The sequence below is a fragment of the Ranitomeya variabilis genome, chromosome 1, assembly GCF_051348905.1.
Source record: "Ranitomeya variabilis isolate aRanVar5 chromosome 1, aRanVar5.hap1, whole genome shotgun sequence".
Lineage (NCBI taxonomy): Eukaryota > Metazoa > Chordata > Amphibia > Anura > Dendrobatidae > Ranitomeya > Ranitomeya variabilis.
The window spans coordinates 501,392,667-501,413,586 of NC_135232.1; the positions used below are offsets into that span (position 1 = coordinate 501,392,667).

General features: G+C 44.6%; 1 protein-coding gene across 1 annotated transcript; it reads left to right on the forward strand.

Annotated features, from left to right (window-relative positions):
* The first annotated feature begins 447 nt into the window (after positions 1-447).
* Positions 448-20,452, forward strand: TSSK6 (testis specific serine kinase 6). The gene is made up of 2 exons (XM_077281029.1): positions 448-1,102; positions 20,150-20,452. The coding sequence occupies exons 1-2, from the start codon at positions 533-535 to the stop codon at positions 20,429-20,431; spliced, it is 852 nt and encodes a 283-aa protein (XP_077137144.1). The 5' UTR covers positions 448-532; the 3' UTR covers positions 20,432-20,452.
* The last annotated feature ends 468 nt before the right edge of the window (positions 20,453-20,920 follow it).

Below are 20,920 nucleotides of genomic sequence, written 5' to 3' on the forward strand. Positions count from 1 at the left end.
CCTATGCTCGTTGCTGGAGTCGTTGCTTTGGCTGTCAAACACGACGATATACGCTGATCTGACGACCAAATAAAGTTCTGAACTTTCAGCAACGACCAGCGATATCACAGCAGGATCCAGATCGCTGCTGCCTGTCAAACACAACGATATCGCTATCCAGGAGGCTGCAACGTCACGGATCGCTATCGTTATCGCTGCAAAGTCGTTTAGTGTGAAGGTACCTTTATACTTTCCCTTTGACCTTTCCTCTCCTGGTTTTGGTTTACAAATACTGATCAAATATTGAGTGTGTGAATGTGGCCTTATTATGATACAGTCCTAGGTCCAGGTATTAATAGATGGGACAATTGAATGACAGTTATACTCGTAACTATGGCAACCAAATACAGGTCATAGATAAGCCCATTATTACCTGTCTAGTGTGACATCACTGTCAGTGGGGTAGCTTCCATTTCTGGCATTGCACTCTGGAGGAGAAAAAATCTAAAACAGGAGGGAAGCACGTCACTACCCACGGTGTCCATCAAGCCTGATGGTTGGTTGGTCTCTTTCTGGCATCATGCCCACTGCTGACCATCTGCTAAAGCAGCTGGGATACGATACATTAGGTACCTTTGGGGAAGGAGCCTATTCAAACGTGAAAATGGCCACATCTAGGAATCACCAGCGCAAAGTGGCCATTAAAGTGATCGACAAGAAAAAGGTCTCAGCTGAAAATGCCAGGAAACTTCTCCCCCATGAGTTGGCCATTTTGAGAAAGGTGAAACATCCCACTGTGATAACTGCTTTTGAGTTTGAGATAAGTAATTACCCACAGTTTATAGTAATGGAATTGTGTGTCTCAGACCTCATGCAGTTTGTGCTTAACGCAGTAAGGCTGTCAGCTGAAATGGCCAGACACCTTTTTCGGCAGATCGCCAGAGGCCTCAGGTATCTGCATAAACATCATATGGCACACAGAGATCTTAAGTGTGAAAATGTACTTATCACATCAGATATCAATGCAAAGATCTCAGACCTCAGCTTTGGGATCATGTTCGACGGGAACAGCTCCAGTTTGTGTACCACATACTGTGGATGTCCACAATATGCTTCTCCTGAGGTGAGTCAGTATGCAAGTAGTGTTTTATCTTTTATAGATATGTTGTGGAAGCCCTGATGTTTAGCAATAGATAAGGTTCTATTCTGTCTACCTAGAACTTAAAGGGAATCTAAGAGCAGAATGGTGTAGGGGCAGAAACTCTTATTCCAGCAATGTGCCGTTTACTGGGCTGCTTGCTGTAGTTTTGATGAACTGCTGTAGTTTTATCACTAGAGGACTAGCAAATCTGCTTCCAGGTAGTATAACCACACCCCAACACTTAAAACTGCCAATCGGTGGTGGGGGCGGGGTTTTACAGAGCTCAGCATTCAGAGAACTGGGAGAGCTCCAGCACATAAAACTGTGATTTTATGAAAACTGCAGCACACCGTAAAGTAAGTGATACATCACTGGAATCAGGGTATCTGCCCCTACATCATGCTGCTCTCAGATCGGGTACCAAAAACCTGGTAACAGATTCCTTTTAAGCCCTTCCCCAAATACACATTAGATAGTTTTCAGCCAAACTGTGGTTTGGCAGTTCTTTTGGCTGGGAGCTATGCTCTCCCATACACAGAAACACTTGTCAAAGCGCGCCTGTGCTCCCCAAGAGATATTTGCTGCCAGACATCTCTGGCGGCGGGGCACCTCTTAGGCTGCCGTCACACTAGCAGTATTTGGTCAGTATTTTACATCAGTATGTGTAAGCCAAAACCAGGAGTGGAACAAATAGAGGAAAAGTATAATAGAAACATATGCACCACTTCTGCATTTATCACCCACTCCTGGTTTTGGCTTACAAATACTGATGTAAAATACTGACCAAATACTGCTAGTGTGAATGTGGCCTAAGGCTGCAGTCACTATCAGTATGTGTAAGCCAAAGCCAGGAGTGGGTGATAATACAGACGTGGTGCATATTTCTATTATACTTCTCATCTGATTGTTCCACTCCTGGTATTTGCTTACACATACTGATGTAAAAACTGAGCAAATAATGAACATGTGAACGTGGCCATAGAGAATAAAAGGATCATCAGTCTGAAATCAGATGTGCCCAGTACTTATTTCTCCTGACGTCATCTGGAGGTGACCCCCATACACAGACAATCAGCTGTCTGCATCAGCCGGTTTGGACTATATTAGTGTAATGTGTATGGGGGGGGGTCTTTAGATAAAGTTGCATATTGCTATCAGAAGTTAACAGATGCTTTCTTTACTGGTCATGGTAATCATCACTAATTTATGCAAGTGCAAAGGAAACTGGCAGCTCGCAGTGTTCTTAGGAATTAATCCACATGATTAAGCACTTTGGTAAAATGTATGTTATTTATTAAACATTAAAAACATCAATGCAGACATATAAACACATTTCAAACCTTTTTTTTCTGTGACATACCCTGCCTACAGATGTTCATTTAAATCCAAACTGTACTCTCCACAAACTTTGAATAAACAGGCACAGGTACTGAAACGCTGTAATGTATGTTATCAGAGAATTCATTTTCTTTCCCCACTCATCAGACCCTTCTTCTCTCCTCCATGCTTCCTGGATTTGTCATCCACTGAGAAAAAAAACAGCTCAATTAAGTCTTGCTTAGAGGAGACTGACTACAAGTGTCATGTAAGGTAGTCCCTTATGCTCTGTGGAGAGGGGAAGGGTTTGGAGGAGTTAGGGGCAAATTAGGGTGTTGGGTTGAACAATTAATAAAATGTTCAATTCTCTAGTTGCCTACTCCTGGCCTAATGGATATTGATCAGGTGCGCACCAAAAGAAATACACCAGACAGTTGGATGTAAACTCTCCTTGATCAATCTGTGGCTCAGATCCAAGAAGACCTTTCATTAGTCAAAACACAAGCTTATATATTTCCTGTAAGGGGGCTCGGTTAGCTCTAAAATGGGAGTGATCGGATGTATTTCATTGGTTAGTGGGTTGGGCAATGAGCAAGTCCATGGGCGGATCCATGAGGTCATCAGGGTGGGTTGGTCCATGAGGTCATCAGGGTGGGCGTCACTGTGGGTGGATCCATGAGGTCATCAGGGTGGGCGTCATCTTGGATACTAGCACATGGTCTGCTGATACAGGAAATGTCAGCCATCTTTAGGCTCTCATTGATCATCTTGGATACCAGCACATGGCATGCTGATACAGGAAATGGCAGCCATCTTTAGGATCTCACTTTGATCTGAGGAAACTTATGTAAGGTTAAACAATACATGTTATGGGTTGCTTCTCTCAATTACCTTATGTCTTATGTGTTGAGGTTAATTAAGTATTTGATCTTATGGCTCTCCTCAACAGTCCCCCCTAAATACTTTATTAACCTTTTTTTTTTATCTTGATCACACCGTGGTTCCCTAACCCATCAGTGTTAAGTGTCACTATGACATCAGAGGCTTCATGACAATTCGGATGCTACTGACACCAGAGAATGTGTGACCAATTATGGGTATACCGAGGAGGTATATCGGAGCGCGTTACCCATGTCCTCGGGACTTCCCTACCTGCTGGATCTATTACTCTCCAATCTTCCATCACCATGGTTACATAAAATACACATGTGCGACTAACCCTGATGTACACATGCTAGATCTGACCGTCTCGCCCGGGAGGGGGGAATTGGAGTTTTCACCAGTTTGAGACAAGTTTTCCCTTGTGGAAAACCTCCCTTTGTAGCTGGACTTTGACAAGCAGGTCAGATCCTACTCTGTCCCTAACTGTCTAACAAGTTTATAATGTGAGAGATGGATCCAGGAGGCGCACAACAACCCTGACTGAAGTAGGAGTAGTCAGGAGCAATTGGTAGGGACCCTCAAATCTCGACTCCAGGGATGTCTTTCTGATGAACTTCTTTACCAGCATGTAGTCACCAGGTTGGAAAGTATGGGTACCTTCACTGGAATCTGGACCTGGAATGGATGATAAAACTTGTACATGTGTTACTGACAGTTCTTTAGTAAGGGCAATGACATAATTTACAAGAGTATCACTTCCTAAGGCTAGCTGTTGTGGAAAATATTGACCCAACCTTGGAGGCCCCCGAAAAAGAATCTCAAATGGTGTAAGTTTTTAGTGGGACCCTTTGGAGTGTTTCTGACTGAGTATAAGGCAACGGGCAAAATGTCTGTCCAAGTCTGACCTCCTGACTGGCTTTCAGTATTTTATTTTTCAAGGTGCCATTCAGTCTTCCTACTTTCCCACTGCTCTGTGGGTGATATGGAGTATTAAACCCAAATCAGCTCCCACTAATGTCCATAGTTCCTTAGTGCTGCAATGAATGCGGGTACTTGGTCACTCTCAATTACCTCTGGGACCCCATATCTGCATACTACTTCAGTCATCAGTCTCTTAACAGTCACTCTGGCAGTCATGTTTGTTACTGGATAGGCTTCGGGCCATCCTGAGAACATGTCAGTCACTACCAGTACATTTTTGTACTTCCCTACTTTTGGCATTTGAATGTGATCAATCTGAATTCTCTGAAAGGGATAGAGTGGTTTAGCCAAATGTTTCTGAGTAACTTTCTGAGGCGGTGCTGGATTGCATGTTGCACACACAAGGCAGGATTTGCAATATTTTTGGGTGACAGAGATTCCAGGTGCCATATAAGTCTTCCAAATTAGGTCATTCATCTGATTCTTGCCTCTGTGGGTGATACCGTGTGCCCATTCTGTCACCGAGGGGTACAGATTACAGGGTAGACAGACCTTTTTGTTCATCCTCCAGACTCCATCTTCATCCTTTTTAGCTCCTCCTTCTTGCCATGACTTCTTTTCATCATCTGATGTCTTGTCTTGATGTAGATGGATAATCCTCATAAGAGAGCCTTTAGTCCCTTCTTCAGTGTCTTGTGACACGTACACCGCTGCTTTCTCTTTCCCAAATGGATCCACAGCATAGATTTTTGCTGTTTTGTCAGCAAAGAAGTTCCTCTCCCGTGAGCTTTGATCTCGATCACTGCAACCTCCAAATGTAGATCTAGAGCAGCCACAAGTTCTTGCATGATAGCAGCATGTTTTACAGGAGTTCCACTGGACGCTAGGTATCCTCTGGCTGCCCAGATGCTGCCAAAGTCATGAGGCACTCCGAAAGCATATCTTGAATACGTGTGGATGTTAACTACCTTCTCCGTCGCTTCCTAACAAGCCAACGTCAAAGCTTTAAGTTACGCTTCTTGTGCAGACATGTGCGGTGGTAGCGTTCCAGCTGAGATGACCTGGTCATGTGTAACCACGGCATATCCCGTATGGAATCTTCCTGTTTCATCTGCAAATCTGGAACCATCAGTGAAGAACGTCAGGTCAGCATGTGGGAGTGGGTCTTCAGACACGTTTTTCTTGGAGGCTGCTTCTTCCTGCATTTGTTCGAGACAGTCATGATCCTCTGAGTGTGTAGAGGCATCTTCTCCGAGAGCATCAGTATCATCATCCACATCCCCCTGGAAAGAGGAAGCAGCGTGGACGGGTTGAGGATGGTGCAGTGGACAAGAGTGACATTATCCGGAACCAAGAGCGAACATTGGAGTCTCATATGACGCTGCACCAACAGATGTCTAGGTTGCAAGAATAGCAATTATGTCATGTGGAGCCATTAAGAGAACTTGATGTCCTCAGATGATATCAGAATTTGGGATTCCAAGAGCTGGTGCAGACTGTATGGACTGTTTAAGAGCGTAGAAAGCTTCCACGGATTTGGTACATAGTGGAAACGCTGACGTCTTGAGATCATCGTACAATGGCTGCATCAGCTTTGAGGCATCTGGAATCCTTTGGCGACAATAAGTGATAGGTCAGCCAGCTCATCCGAGGCCCATGTCTTAGGTTCTTGGCAGAACTCAACACCAGAGTCCCACGTCTTGTCACTGGCAAGTGAGTCATCATTGAACACGATATCCATAACAGGCCAATATGCATCGCCTGCTTTAAGATTTGGCAAGGAAATGAGATCTTGCCACTTGGCTGGCTAAGTACTTTGGGTTTGAAGCATGCTTCTGTAGAAAGGCATCGGCTGTTTTTCTGGATCTGGAAGTTGGTTCAACAGAGTAGCAGCTTGCTGGGGTGTAAACTTGACAGAGGGTGGGCTCCTCAGACATGAGCATTGGCACTGTTGGTGGTGGCACCTGAGGCAGGAGTAGAGATGGCACCGGGAGTACAGATGTAATCACTTTCGTATGAGGAGCAGGAGGAGGTAACAGTCCTGGAATGAGGGGCTCTATTTGGGCAGCTCCAGTATCATGGTGTGGGGTCCAGGTGACGCAGGCAGTCTTAAAAGCTTTAACAGTCCTGTCCTCATTACTAATTAATAAAGTAGGGGTCACACAGCGTGTATGATCATTCTACATGGAAGATTGCCAGCTTTAGTCACCGCTATGTCCCCAACAGCTATCTGACCACGTGACTCAACAATGATTTGACTGTCGGCTTGAATAGTCGCCCCTCCTGCTTCCACTATAGCTCTAGCTACACCTCCATTGTGCTCTAACCGAGAATTGGCAGCATTAACAATAGCGTCTGTCTCCATTGTTGTTATGTCACCCTTTCCCACCACTAACAAGGGTCCCTCAGGAAGTTCTTTTTCAAAAATAGGTTGTCAACATTCCCTCCCCTTTGTGCTTCCTGTGCTATTGGTATCCCCCTCCCAGATTGAGCCCCCTTGATACAGTCGCCACTGTCCCATACAGGTGTGCGCTTGGCTGCGAGACAGCCTGTGAGGTACCGGGTATAGGGTTAGGTAGACTGCGTGAGAGTGCTGTTGTAGTGGAAGCATTGTGAGGAGAGGCCGTTGCTTGGAGCATCTCGTGTGGGTGTGCGGCTAAATTGGCAGTGGAAGTGACAGTAGAAAGGGTCGGTGCCGGGGACGATCCAGGTGGGAGGATTGCTGGATTCACGACAGGAGTGATAGGGGAAAGGGTCGGTGCCTCATTGGAAACCACTGAGATAGGAAACATGGGTAAAGCCTGTTCACTTCCCGAAGGAATATAGTATTGTCCGTTAGTGGTCATTACTGGGTAACAAGGATTTAGTGATGTGGTGTGTAGCCTTAGTCTGAGATGCTCACCACCAGGAGCAGCACATTTGCCATCTACAAAATGGCTGCCGTCAGAATTACATTTGCCATCCACAAAATGGCTGCTGCCAGCATTAACACATTTGCCATCCACAAAATGGCTGCCGTTAGCATCAACACATTTGCCATCCACAAAATGGCTGCCGTTAGCATCAACACATTTGCCATCCACAAAATAGCTGCTGCCAGCATTAACACATTTGCCATCCACAAAATGGCTGCTGTTAGAATTAACACATTTGCCATCCACAAAATGGCTGCTGCCAGCATTAACACATTTGCCATCCACAAAATGGCTGCTGCCAGCATTAACACATTTGCCATCCACAAAATGGCTGCTGTTAGAATTAACACATTTGCCATCCACAAAATGGCTGCCATTAGATTTAACACTTTTGCCATCCACAAAATGGCTGCTGCCAGCATTAACACATTTGCCATCCACAAAATGGCTGCTGCTAGAATTAACACATTTGCCATCCACAAAATGGCTGCCGTTTGCATTTAGCACATGGGCCATCCACAAAATGGCTGCTGTTACAATTAACACATTTGCCATCCACAAAATGGCTGCTATTAGATTTAGCACATGGGCCATCCACAAAATGGCTGCCGTTTAGCATTAACACATTTGCCATCCACAAAATGGCTGCTGCCAGCATTAACACATTTGCCATCCACAAAATGGCTGCTGCTAGAATTAACACATTTGCCATCCACAAAATGGCTGCTATTAGATGTAGCACATGGGCCATCCACAAAATGGCTACCGTTAGCATTAACACATTTGCCATCCACAAAATGGCTGCTGCCAGCATTAACACATTTGCCATCCACAAAATGGCTGCTGCTAGAATTAACACATTTGCCATCCACAAAATGGCTGCTATTAGATTTAGCACATGGGCCATCCACAAAATGGCTGCTGCCAGAGTTAGCACATGGCCCTGGGCCACCATTATTCGGTGGTGGCCGCTCACAGGATATATTTTTGTAATACACAACTCAAAACTCTACTCTTTCTATTCCTTTCCTCTTCTACCCAATTTCCAATTTTATTTATTTTTTAACAGACTTCCAGAGACTCTTTCTCCTGCCCTAGCAGTAGACAATCCATTATCTTCTAGGATACCTTTTCTTTCTTTCAAGACAATCTTCTACTCCAGGGGCTGCAACCTTCCCCCTTCTGGCATTCCACACAACTTCATAAGCTTTTTACATTGTTTAACATGACTCTTCCCTTCACAAGTCGCCACTAATGTACACAGGTCTAACTTGCCATCTGAATTTGGCTTAGTGCCAATACGGCAGAACTGCATTAATTTCTCCATCTTTCTATAGACATACAGTATATATATATCTCTATCAAGATAACAAACACCAAACAATAAGACGGGGGAGATGCCTCAAACCTGAGATTCTAAAGGCAACTGAGTCTGCAGTACTCAGTTCCTATTCCTTCTTGTCACGTGGTCCCTGTCTGACTTCCGTGTTCCGTACTTTACAAACCAATTATTCCCTACTTAATCAAATTGCTCCCTAACTTACCAGTCCCCGTGCAGAGTCAATTCACTCGATGTCACGAGGCAAAACTATATATTTATTTGGCTCGAACTGAGTCATCTCACTCCAAGTTTTAATGAGCCGCTACACAATTTATTAGGCGCCGAACTGAATCATCTCACTCCAAGTTTTACCGGGCCCCCCCTAGGCCGAGTCAATCACTCAAGGTCCTAGGCTCTCTTATACAGAACTGAAAATCTTATCACAGGCGACAACCATGTACTGTACCACAGACAAAAAAAAAATATTTTTTTTCTTACACTTGCTTGCTTTTCTTTTCTAAAAACTTGCTTTTCCTGTTCTAACACTTCTCCTTCTCTAAAACTTGCTTCTCCTTCTCTAAAACTTGCTTTTCCTGTTTTAACACTTGCTTCTTTTAACTACCAGTCATCTCCCCTCTTCACAACATGTAACAGGCAGTAGGCAACTAAAATATGTGACGGTTCTTGCAATTAAATGACCAGCAGCGGAGAGACCCTTCTGCCCTCTTACAGATACCAAGAAAACCGGACACGGTCAGGCAATCTGCACAGGATACCCCGAAGGACACAGGTAAAGACTACAGATTATAAAAATCAGCAGACTTACCGTGTTCTGATAAGGAGGTGATCAGTCTCCAGGTTCGGGGTATTCAGTGCGTCCTGCCGTTCCACTCGCCGGTCCTCAGGGTCTCAGGGCTCTTCCTCTGCTGGCCCCAGGTTGGGCGGCCAAATATGTTGGGTTGAGCAATTAATAAAATGTTCAATTCTCTAGACAGAAAGACGGAAGTACCCCTTAGGCAATTATATATATAGATACTTTGCAACTTTTACTAGGTAATTTTCCTCCTATTGAAACCCTAGATTCCCCTTTTATTGCACCCATAAATTATGATGCCAACAAAAGTGCCCCACAAATACTATATGCTACCCCCACAGTGTATTTCTTCACATGCATAGTATGATGACCTTACTGTACCCCACCTTAACTCCCCTGGCAAAGTATGATAACCCCAACACAGTATGATCCCCCAATTGTGACCCCACACAGACCTCCGTGCAGTATAATGGGATACATACAGTATAATATCTCCACACCTCTCTTCACTTTGTAATGGACCGCACTATCCCTCCAAACAGTATAATCGCTACCTCACAATATGATGGACCCCACACAGACCTTGACACTGAATAACTGCTTGCATACAGCATAATCACACCCACATAGCCCTTCCTACAGTATAAAGGCTTCCACATAGCCCTCCACATATTATAATGACCCCCACATAGCCTTCCATATAGTATAATGGGCCTCACATAGCCCTTCATATAGTATAATGCATCTCATAGTCATCCCATACATTATAATGCACACCCTATATTCCTCCATACGTATACTGCACTCCCCACAGTCCTCCACAGTATTCTTCATTCCTCATTTGGCGGCAGGCCACATAGCAGCTATTGGGCCTTGTGTCAGCGCCATCAACCCCCCCCCTCCACCACCACTCATCGCACATTCATCTGTATCAGCATCCTGGATGTCGATATAGTTTAAAGTAATGATGGAGAAGAGAGCAGCAGCAGACGCTTCCTCCTCCGTCATTCTTTCTCAGAGTTTGACGTTTCATCATGCACTTTACTGCACTCCCCATAGTCCTCCATATGGTATACTGAACTCTCCATAGTACTCAATATGGTATAATGCACTCCCCATAGTCGTCAGTACTGTATACTGTATATATAATCTATAATTTTAAGGGTAGGTTAATTTTATAAATTTATTTCCATTTTGCAGTGAGAAAAAAGTATTTGATCCCTCTAGCAAACAAGACATTTTTTTTGTAGTTGATGATGAGGTTTGCGCACATGCCAGGAGGAATTTGGTCCACTCCTGTTTGCAGATCATCTCTAGATCATTAAGATTTTGAGGCTGTTGCTTGGCAACTCGGAGCTTCAACTCCCTCCATAAGTTTTCTGTGGGATTAAAGTCTTGAGACTGGCTAGGCCACTCCATGACCTTAATGTGCTTCTTTTTGAGCCACTCCTTTGTTGCCTTGGACCCAGCTATGACCCATTTTTAATGTCCTGGTGGAGGGAAGGTTTTCACTCAGGATTTTATGGTACATGGCTCCATCCATTCTCCCATTGATACGGTGATGTAGTCCTGTGCCCTTAGCAGAGAAACACCCCCAAAACATAATGTTTCCACCTCCATGCTTGACAGTGGGGACAGTGTTCTTTGGGTCATAGGCAGCATTTCTCTTCCTCCAAACACGGCGAGTTGAGTTAACGCCAACGACTTAAATTTTTGTCTCATCTGACCATAGCACCGGCGGATCCGACGGACGAAAAAACGTTCCCTTGAACGTTTTTATGTCACGACGGGCCGCAAAAACACGACACATCCATTGCACGACGGATGCGTTGTGTGGCCATCCGTCGCAGTCCGTCGTCAATAGATGTCTATGGCAAAAGAACGCATCCTGCGGGCACATTTGCAGAATCCGTTTTTTTACCAAAACGACGGATTGCAACGGATGGCAAAAAACGGAAGTGTGAAAGAGGCCTAATCCACCTTTCCCCCGGCCTCTCCTCTCTGTCAATCCCTGCACTGGCTCCCCATTACACAAAGACTCCAGTTCAAAACCCTAACCATGGCATACAAAGCCATCCACAACCTGTATAGTCCATACATCTCTGACCTCGTCTCCGTTTACTTACCTACAAGCAACCTCCGATCCTCACAATATCTCCTTCTCTACTCCCCTCTTATCTCCTCTTCCCACAATCACATACAAGATTTCTCTCGCACATCACCCCTACTCTGGAACTCTCTGCCCCAATATATCAGACTCTCGCCTACCATGGAAATCTTCAAAAAGAACCTGAAGAACTATATCTTCTGACAAGCCTACAACCTGCAGTAACCACCGATCGACCAAGCCACTGCACGACCAGCTCTACCCTCACTTACTGTATCCCCACCCAACCCTTGTAGATTGTGAGCCCTCGCAGGCAGGGTCCTCTCTCCTACTGTACAAGTCATGACTTGTATTGTTTAAGATTACTTTACTCGTTTTTTTTATGTATACCTCTTTTCACATATAAAGCGCCATGGAACAAATTATGCTATAATAATAAATAATAATAATAGGCCACTGTAGCTGTCAGACTTGGGACTCTCTCATATCCTGATATTTCCAGTACTGGAAAAACCAGCACCGGAGATATTAGTGTCCGTGTGTTTAATACTTGTGGCAATCGTGTGTTGCATCAGTATCACACATACAGGTGTCTGGGAATCAGCGGTGCAGTTCACATTGTTCCCCAGCTCTGAAGACAGCTCACATCACTGTCCCCTGTTAGCGCTGATCGCAGCGCAAGCAGGGGACAATAATGTGAGCTTTCATCAGCACCCGTCACCAGGGATCAGAGTGAACAGTAACGCTGATTCCCAGGTGCCGGTACGTGTCACACTGATAACACACGAATATCATCCGTGTATCATCAGTGTACACATATGCGGTACGTTTTGCAGCCCGTGCTGCTGTTAAACAATGGACGTGTCAGCGTATTTTGCACACGGACACACGGTCTGTGGAAACACACTATCATGTGCAAAGACCCATTCACTTGAATGGGTCTACATGTGTAAGTGTCTCCGGTAAGTGTGAAAACTGTCACCACACGTACCAGACACACTGACATCTAAGGCTACGTTCATACGTTCAGTATTTGGTCAGTATTTTACCTCAGTATTTGTAAGCCAAAACAAGGAGTGGAATGGTCAGAGGAAAAGTATATTAGAAACACGTAAGCACTTCTGAATGTCCACCCGCTCCTGGTTTTGTCTTGAAAGAGGCCTTAGAGCTAATAATTTGACCTCCGGTTGCCATGACTATCATCTGCAGCCCCCGTTTATTTTGTGCATGGATTCGTTCTCATCAACACTGACTTTAACTGCAATCAACCCGGTCATGACTGGCTTATTTTTTGTTTTCATCCTTTTTTTAAACTCTTTTTATTGAGAGATTCCACAGGAGAAGTTTTTTTTTTTTTTCATTTTTGTATGCTAACATTTTTACTCACCCTTTTCTAAGAGGCAAAAAAATTAAGCAGGATTAGTTGCAGATTTCAATAACACAAATCATTTTACTGTATAATATGCTGAAATAAGAGGTGAAAAGTTTAGTTTTTAAGTGTTTTGGGGTTTTTTGGATGGGGGTTGTGGGGTTTATTGTGCTGTAAAAGTGACCTGGCAATATGCTTCTCCAGAGCAGTATGATTACTGGGATAAGAGACCTATAGGGGTTTTTTTTCTTACTGGTTAACAAAATTGATAAGCAAAACAAAATGGTTTGTGTTACCAAGCTGACAATGTTCTTGATACCATTCCATGTACAGACAACATTTTGATTGCTTTTTATTGCATTTTTTTTTTTTGAGTGGGAAAGCATAGAAACTGTAAAATGTCAAATTTGGATATTTAATATATACAGTGGGTACGGAAAGTATTACGACCCCTTTAAATTTTTTACTCTTTGTTTCATTGCAGCCATTTGGTAAATTCATAAAAGTTCATTTTTCTCTCATTAATGTACACTCTGCACCCCATCTTGACTGAAAAAAAACAAATGTAGTAATTTTTGCAGATTTATTAAAAAAGAAAATTTGAAATATCACATGGTCATAAGTAGGGTTGAGCGACCTTGACCTTTTTAGGGTCGAGTCATGTTTTGCGAAACCCGACTTTTTGAAAAGTCGAGTCGGGTGAAATCGGCCGATTACTGCGAAAAGTCGAGGATCGGCCGGAACACGAAACCCTATGCACGTCAATGGGGATTTCTTTTTTTTTTCTTCTCTCTCTCTCTCTCTCTCTCTCTCCCCCCCTCCGGCCCAGCCCCGAAAATTTCGTTTTACACATTCCAAATCGCTACTGCGCACAAGCGCTAAAATGATCATAGGAGTGCACGCCCCTAACCCCTATGTCATCACTCTGCCCACACTCCTTCATTGGCTGAAAAAATGGCGCTAAACGCATCATACGAAACGCGACTTTGGCACCAAGATCGCGTACCACATGGCCGACTCCACACAGGGATCGGGTCGGGTTTCATGAGACGCCGACTTTGCCAAAAGTCGGCGACTTATGAAAATGAACGATCCGTTTCGCTCAACCCTAGTCATAAGTATTCAGACCCTTTGCTCCGTATTGAGTATAACACCCTTTTGAGCCAGTACAGCCATGAGTCTTCTTGGGAATGATGCAACAAATTTTTCACACCTGGATTTGGGGGTCCTCTGCCATTCTTCCCTGCAGATCCTCTCCAGTTCCGTCAGGTTGGATGGTGAACATTGATGGACAGCCATTTTCAGGTCTCTCCAGAGATGCTCAATTGGGTTTAGGTCACGGCTATGTCTGGGCCAGTCAAGAATGGTCACAGACCTGTTCTGAAGCCACTTCTTTGTTATTTTAGTTGTGTTCTTAGGGCTCATTTCCACTTGCGAGGAAAACGGACGAGTGCAATCTGCTAAAAAAATCGGATTGCACTCGGACTAATGTTATTCAATAGGTGTCTTTTCATTTGCGATTTTTTTCTCAGCCGAAATCGGACTGAGAAAAAAATCGCAGCATGCTGCGTATCGCTGCCATTCTCAGACGAGACTCGCCAATGCAAGTCAATGGGTGCTGGAAAAAAAAATCGCACAGCACTCGCACCATGCGAGTTCTGTCCGATTTTTACGCATCGGTGTCCTTTGAAAAGCCGGCAATTCATCGCGGTTTACAGTAAAATCACACTGACAGGTTAGAATAGAGTAGATTTATACACATAGAATAGGTATGTATACATATATATATATATATATATATATATATAATGTCAGTGAGACACCTATATATATATTTAATGCAGTGCTAGATAGCATAAAAGCCGCTAATTCAATTGCGGGCTTTTGCTCTCTCCTTCACAAACCCAACAGGATATGAGACATGGTTTACATACAGTAAACCATCTCATGTTCCTTCTTTTATTACATATTCCTCTTCACTAATGTAAGAAGTGTCTGTGTGTCAAATTTGGGGGCTCAAACTATTAAATTAAAGGGTTAAATCGCGGAAAAAATTGGCGTGGGCTCCCGCGCAATTTTCTCCGCCAGAGTGGTAAAGCCAGTGACTGAGGGCAGATATTAATAGCCTAGAGAGGGTCCATGGTTATTGGCCCCCCCCTGGCTACAAACATCTGCCCCCAGCCACCCCAGGAAAGGCACATCTGTAAGGTGCCTATTCTGGCACTGGGCCACTCTCTTCCCACTCCCGTGTAGCGGTGGGATATGGGGTAATGAAGGGTTAATGTCACCTTGCTATTGTAAGGTGACATTAAGCCAGATTAATAATGGAGAGGCGTCAATTATGACACCTATCCATTATTAATCCAATAGTACGAAATGGTTAATAAAACACACACACATAATTACAAAGTACTTTAATGAAATAAAGACACAGGGTGTTGTAATATTTTATTATTCTCTTAATCCACCTGAAGACCCTCGTTCTGTAAAAAAGGAAAAATAAAAAAAAAACAATATCCCATACCTTCCGTCGTTCTGGTCACGTCCCACGATGTAAATCCATCTGAAGGGGTTAAATCATTTTACACCCAGGAGCTCTGCTAAAGCAGCTGTGCTCCTGGTTGTAAAACCCCGGGGAATGAATGGAATGCAGGGGAAAGACCTGTAGTTACCTTGAGTCGCGGTGATGCGCCCCCTGCTGGATGTCCTCATATGAACTCGAGCGTGGGAACTTTTCCCAGGCTCGAGTTCATATGAGGACATCCAGCAGGGGGCGCATCACCGCGACTCAAGGTAACTACAGTACATTCCCCTGCATTACATTCATTCACAACATTTTACAGACAGGAGCGACTGCATTAGCACAGCTCCTGGCTGTAAAATGATTTAACCCTTTCAGATGGATTTACATCATGGGACTGACGGCACGACGGAAGGTATGGGATATTGTTGATTTTTTATGTTACCTTTTTTACAGGACGAGGGTCTTCAGGTGGATTACCAGTATAATAAAATATTAAAACACCCTGTGTCTTTATTTCATTAAAATACTTTTAAATAATGTGTGTGTGTGTTTTAGTAACCATTTCGTACTATTGGATTAATAATGGATAGGTGTCATAATTGACGCCTCTCCATTATTAATCTGGCTTAATGTCACCTTACAATAGCAAGGTGACATTAACCCTTCATTACCCCATATCCCACCGCTGCACGGGAGTGGGAAGAGAGGCCAAGTGCCAGAATAGGCGCATCTTACAGATGTGCCTTTTTTGGGGTGGCTGGGGGCAGATGTTTGTAGCCAGGGGGGGCCAATAACCATGGACCCTCTCTAGGCTATTAATATCTGCCCTCAGTCACTGACTTTACCACTCTGGCGGAGAAAATTGCACGGGAGCCCATGCCAATTTTTTCCGTGATTTAACCCTTTAATTTAATAGCTAGAGCCCCCAAGTTTGACACAGACACTTCTTACATTAGTGAAGAGGAATATGTCAGAAAAGAAGGGATATGAGATGGTTTACTGTATGTAAACCATGTCTCATATCCTGTCGGGTTTGTGAAGGAGAGAGCAAAAGCCGTCAATTGAATTAGCGGCTTTTATGCTATCTAGCGCTGCATTAAATATAAATATACATATATAGGTGTCTCACTGACATATATATATGTATATATACACATTCTATGTGTATATATCTATTCTATTCTAACCTGTCAGTGTGATTTTACTGTACATAGCACTGATTTGCCGGCTTTTCAAAGGACACCAGTGCGTAAAAAAAAAAAAAAATCGGACAGCAATACGGATGTTGCAATAAAAAAATCGCATGACACTCGCATGACAATTGCATGATTTTCCTCTGTTTTTTTTGGTTTGTAAATCGGACCGTTTTGTCTCTCGCAAGTGGAAATGAGCCCTTAGGGTCATTATCTTGTTCGAAGGTGAACCTTCAGCTAAGTCGGAGGTCCAGAGCACTCTGGAAGAGGTTTTCATCCAGGATATCTGTACTTGGCCGCATTCATGTTTCCTTCAATGACAACCAGTCGTCCTGTCCCTGCAGCTGAAAAACACCCCCATAGCATGATGCTGCCACCTTGTTTCACTGTTGGGATTGTATTGGGCAGGTGATGAGCAGTGCCTGGTTTTCTCCACACATACCACAATTATCACCAAAACAGTATCTTCATCTCATCAGACCAGAGAATCTTATTTCTCATACAGTGGGAGTCCTTCATGTGTTTTTAGTAAACTCAATGCGGGTTTTCATATGTATTGCACTGAGGAGAGTCTTCCGTCGGGCCACTCTGCCATAAAGGCCTGACTGGTGGAGGGCTGCAGTGATAGTAGACTTTGTGGAACTGAGTCGCCCTCCAGGGCAGTGAGGCACTCGGTACCGGGTCCGGTCACACTTAAAGGGGATGTCACGGTGGCTGCGACCCGGTCCATGGCCCTGGGTGCCCAGATAAAGGGAATGGTCTTTTAAAGGGAGTAGTAATAAAGTTTGTGTTTGTGACGCCACCTGTGGTTCTCGGTCAGAGGTAACCGATGCTGCTTAAAGGGGTCCTGTGGGGTGATGTTACTGCAGCAAAGATGGTGGCACTTCCCACAGGTGAAACGGGTCCCCAGGGCTTTCAGTGTGCGTTGGCAGGGATGGTGGGTGCCGGCCAATAAACGGAGGACACAAGGTTGTAACGTCTTTACCTGGTTTAATGGTTGTAAGCAGCCGCAGTCCAGGGCACCAGGAACAGGTGGTGATATGGTCCGGCCAGCCTGGAGGCAAAGGTTGATCCCTCTCCCAGGTGAGGTCCGTAAGCCTTCCTACTCACGCTTGTATGCAAGGTCCCTGCTGCCTGTAGCTTGCTGGCAAAGTCCTCTCTCTCCTGTCCTTGGACAGTTACCCGTATGGTGGGCAGTGTGAGCCGTTTTATAGGGTCTCTATCACGACCCGGGCTCCTAGTGTACTGCCTCACCTTCAGGTGTGGGCAAATTACATAAAATCCTATGCCCTCTGGTTCAGCCGTGTGACCTGGAGTAAAACACAGCCTCGGGCTCCTGGTGCCTGCGCTTCGGCTCAGAGGGTGCCCGGTCACAGTTCCCCTCTAAGCCCTTTTCTTTCTCCTGTACTTCTTTCCTCAGGTGTTCACTGACATGCAACTCTTCAGGTTCCTTTCCTTTTCCTGGAGCTGCAGTTCAAACGTGGCTGCACAGCCCCACAGTCTGCTCTCTGTTCTCACTCTTCAATGTCTCTCAACAACTGGCTAAATCCTCCTCCAGACCAGGATATAACTATCTGAGGGAAGCTCCCCTGAATCTGGGTTCAGAGCTCCCCCTTCTGGCCTGGATTCGGAATGTGTTGTCTGTAGGTGCGTTACCTGGTAAAGGGAATCCTTCTTGCCTCCAAGCATGATATCGCCCTCCCCGAAAGGAAGGCAACATCACTGTAACAACCAGTTACCTGAGGTGTTACAGAAATTTCTTCCATCTCCCTACTGCATCTCTGGAGCTCAGCCACAGTGATCTTGGGGTTCTTCTTTCCCTCTCTCACCAAGGCTCTTCTTCCATGATTGCTCAGTTTGGCTGGACGGCCAGGTCTAGGAAGACTTCTGATGGTCCCAAACTTCTTCCATTTAAGGATTACGGAGGACACTGTGCTCTTAGGAACCTTGAGTACTGCACAAATTCTGTTGTAACCTTGGACATATCTCTGCCTTACCACAATTTTGTCTCTGAGCTCCTTGGCCAGTTCCTTTGACCTCATGATTCTCATTTGGTCTGACATGCACTGCGAGGTCTTAGGCCTCTTTCACACTTGCGTCGGTATGGGTCCGTCGCTATGCGTCGGGCCGACGTACCGACGCACGTTGTGAAATCTGTAAACGACGTGGGCAGCGGATGCAGTTTTTCAATGCATCCGCTGTCCATTCTGAAGTCCGGGGAAGAGGGGGCGGAGTTTCGGCCGCGCATGCGCGGTAGAAAATGGTGGACGCGACGGACAAAAAAGTTCACTTGAACGTTTTTTCGTGCCGATGGTCCGCCAAAACACAACGGATCCGTTGCACGACGGACGCGACGTGTGGCCATCCGTCGCGATCCGTCACTAATACAAGTCTATGGGAAAAACGCGCATCCTACGAGCACATTTGCAGGATCCGTTTTTTTCTCAAAACAACGGATTGCAACGGATGCCAAACGACGCAAGTGTGAAAGAGGTCTTATATAGACAGGTGTGTCTTTCCAATTCAAGTCCTAACAGTTTAATTAAACACAGCTGGACTCCAATGAAGGAGTAGAACCATCTCAAGGAGGATCACAAGGAAATGGACAGCATGTGACTTAAGTACGAGTGTCTGAGTAAAGGATCTGAATACTTCTGACCATGTGATATTTCAGTTTTGCTTTTTTATAATATTTGCAAAAATTTCTACATTTCTGTTTGTTTTCAGTAAAGATAGGGTGCAGTGTACATTAATGAGAAAAAAAATGAACTTTTTTAAATTTACCAAATGGCTGCAATGAAGCAAAGAGTGAAAAATTTAAAGTGGTCTGAATACTTTCCGTATCCACTGTAAATATTGCTGGCAGTGGCATCTAAATGGTGAAGGATGCTTTCACACTGCATCTTGGCATCCGTTCATTGTTCCTGCCAGGACTTCTGTACAAACTGCCTCCCCTACCACAGAAAATATGATTCGGGCTTATGCGCCGAGGGGGCCATAGACAATAATGGTCATTTGAGTGTCAACCTCCAGTAGGCGTACTCGCCTGAAAATGATGCCCGACAGAGCACAGGTTCACTCAGTCGACACCAAAATAGCCTATGGCCCTGTTTGGTGCATATGCCCAAATCCTGTTTTGCAGGGGTATTCAGACGTAGGCCCTGATGACACCAACTAACGAGTGCCAAAATGTAGTGCGACAGCGCCCTAACATAAGCTAGCTCCAGATGTTTTTGGTAGATGCTGGTAATCTGCACAGTATTGAGCAGACTTGGTTCCTTATCACTTTCCATACATGTGCACACTGACATAATGACGTAACACTACAACAGTCAGTGTGCAAGGGGCTTGAAAGAATAGTCTGGTATTAGCAAATTAAGCTAATGTCACTTTCACCTTGGATAGTTTTCAACTGATGAAAATCTGTGGCATGCTTGTTTTTTTTTTTTCTTTAAATAGAATATGGCCGCAGCATGTGAATGAGATTTGTAAATTATTATCCATTTGTTTAGTACTGTAAACTACCAGCCACTAAAACACTTATGGTAAAAATGATTGGCTAATTGCTGCACTGACAAGATTGTTGTGATCTCCTGTGAAGATGAGAGATGCAATGAGAGGAAATACTTCCATGTTGGAGTAAAGAAAGAAGGGCTTTTATTGTAGGTGCTGCATTGTATTCCCTATGACCCACGAAAGACTGACATTTGGAGCCTGGGAGTGATCCTCTACATAATGGTGACTGGAGAAATGCCATTTAATAGGACATACTTGAATACACTGTTAAAAATTCAACAGAAAGAAGAAGTGAGGTTTCCCGTAGATATAAAAGTGGAAGAAAAATGCAAAAGTCTGATCAAAGAAATGCTGCAATACAACCCTGGTGATCGACCGGACATCCACACTGTCACAAAGCAAGATTGGCTACAAGCAGCACAAAACATCTAAATCCGTCAATAAAGACAAGGGTGAAAGCCACAGAATGATGTCATTTGCAGATGGAATCTAAACATGCCAAAATATATTTCACATTGCTTTATTATAGCTCCAGGTGATTGTGCCTTTCCACAAGATTTTCGAGTGTCTGTACGAATTCATCCAGCATAGCATTTGGAAGGTCAAATACCGATGTTGGACAAGAAAAGTGGCCCATAGATGTTTGGCATGGAGGTCAGGGCTCTGTTCAGGACACACTTTCTACACATCAATTCATGTTTTCATTGCTTAGTCTTTGCACACAGGGGCACAGCAGGGCCGGCGTCAGCACCCAGCGCACCTGAGCAAGTGCCGGGGGCCCTGAGCAGGCGGGGGGGCCCACTCGCCATCGGGGACACCGGCGCGCTATGAGGATTCGGTGTCTGTGCCCGTGTCAGCACCTGCAAGTGGGCCCCCCTGCCTGCTACAGGCCCCGACACTTACAATACTTACCTCTCCCTG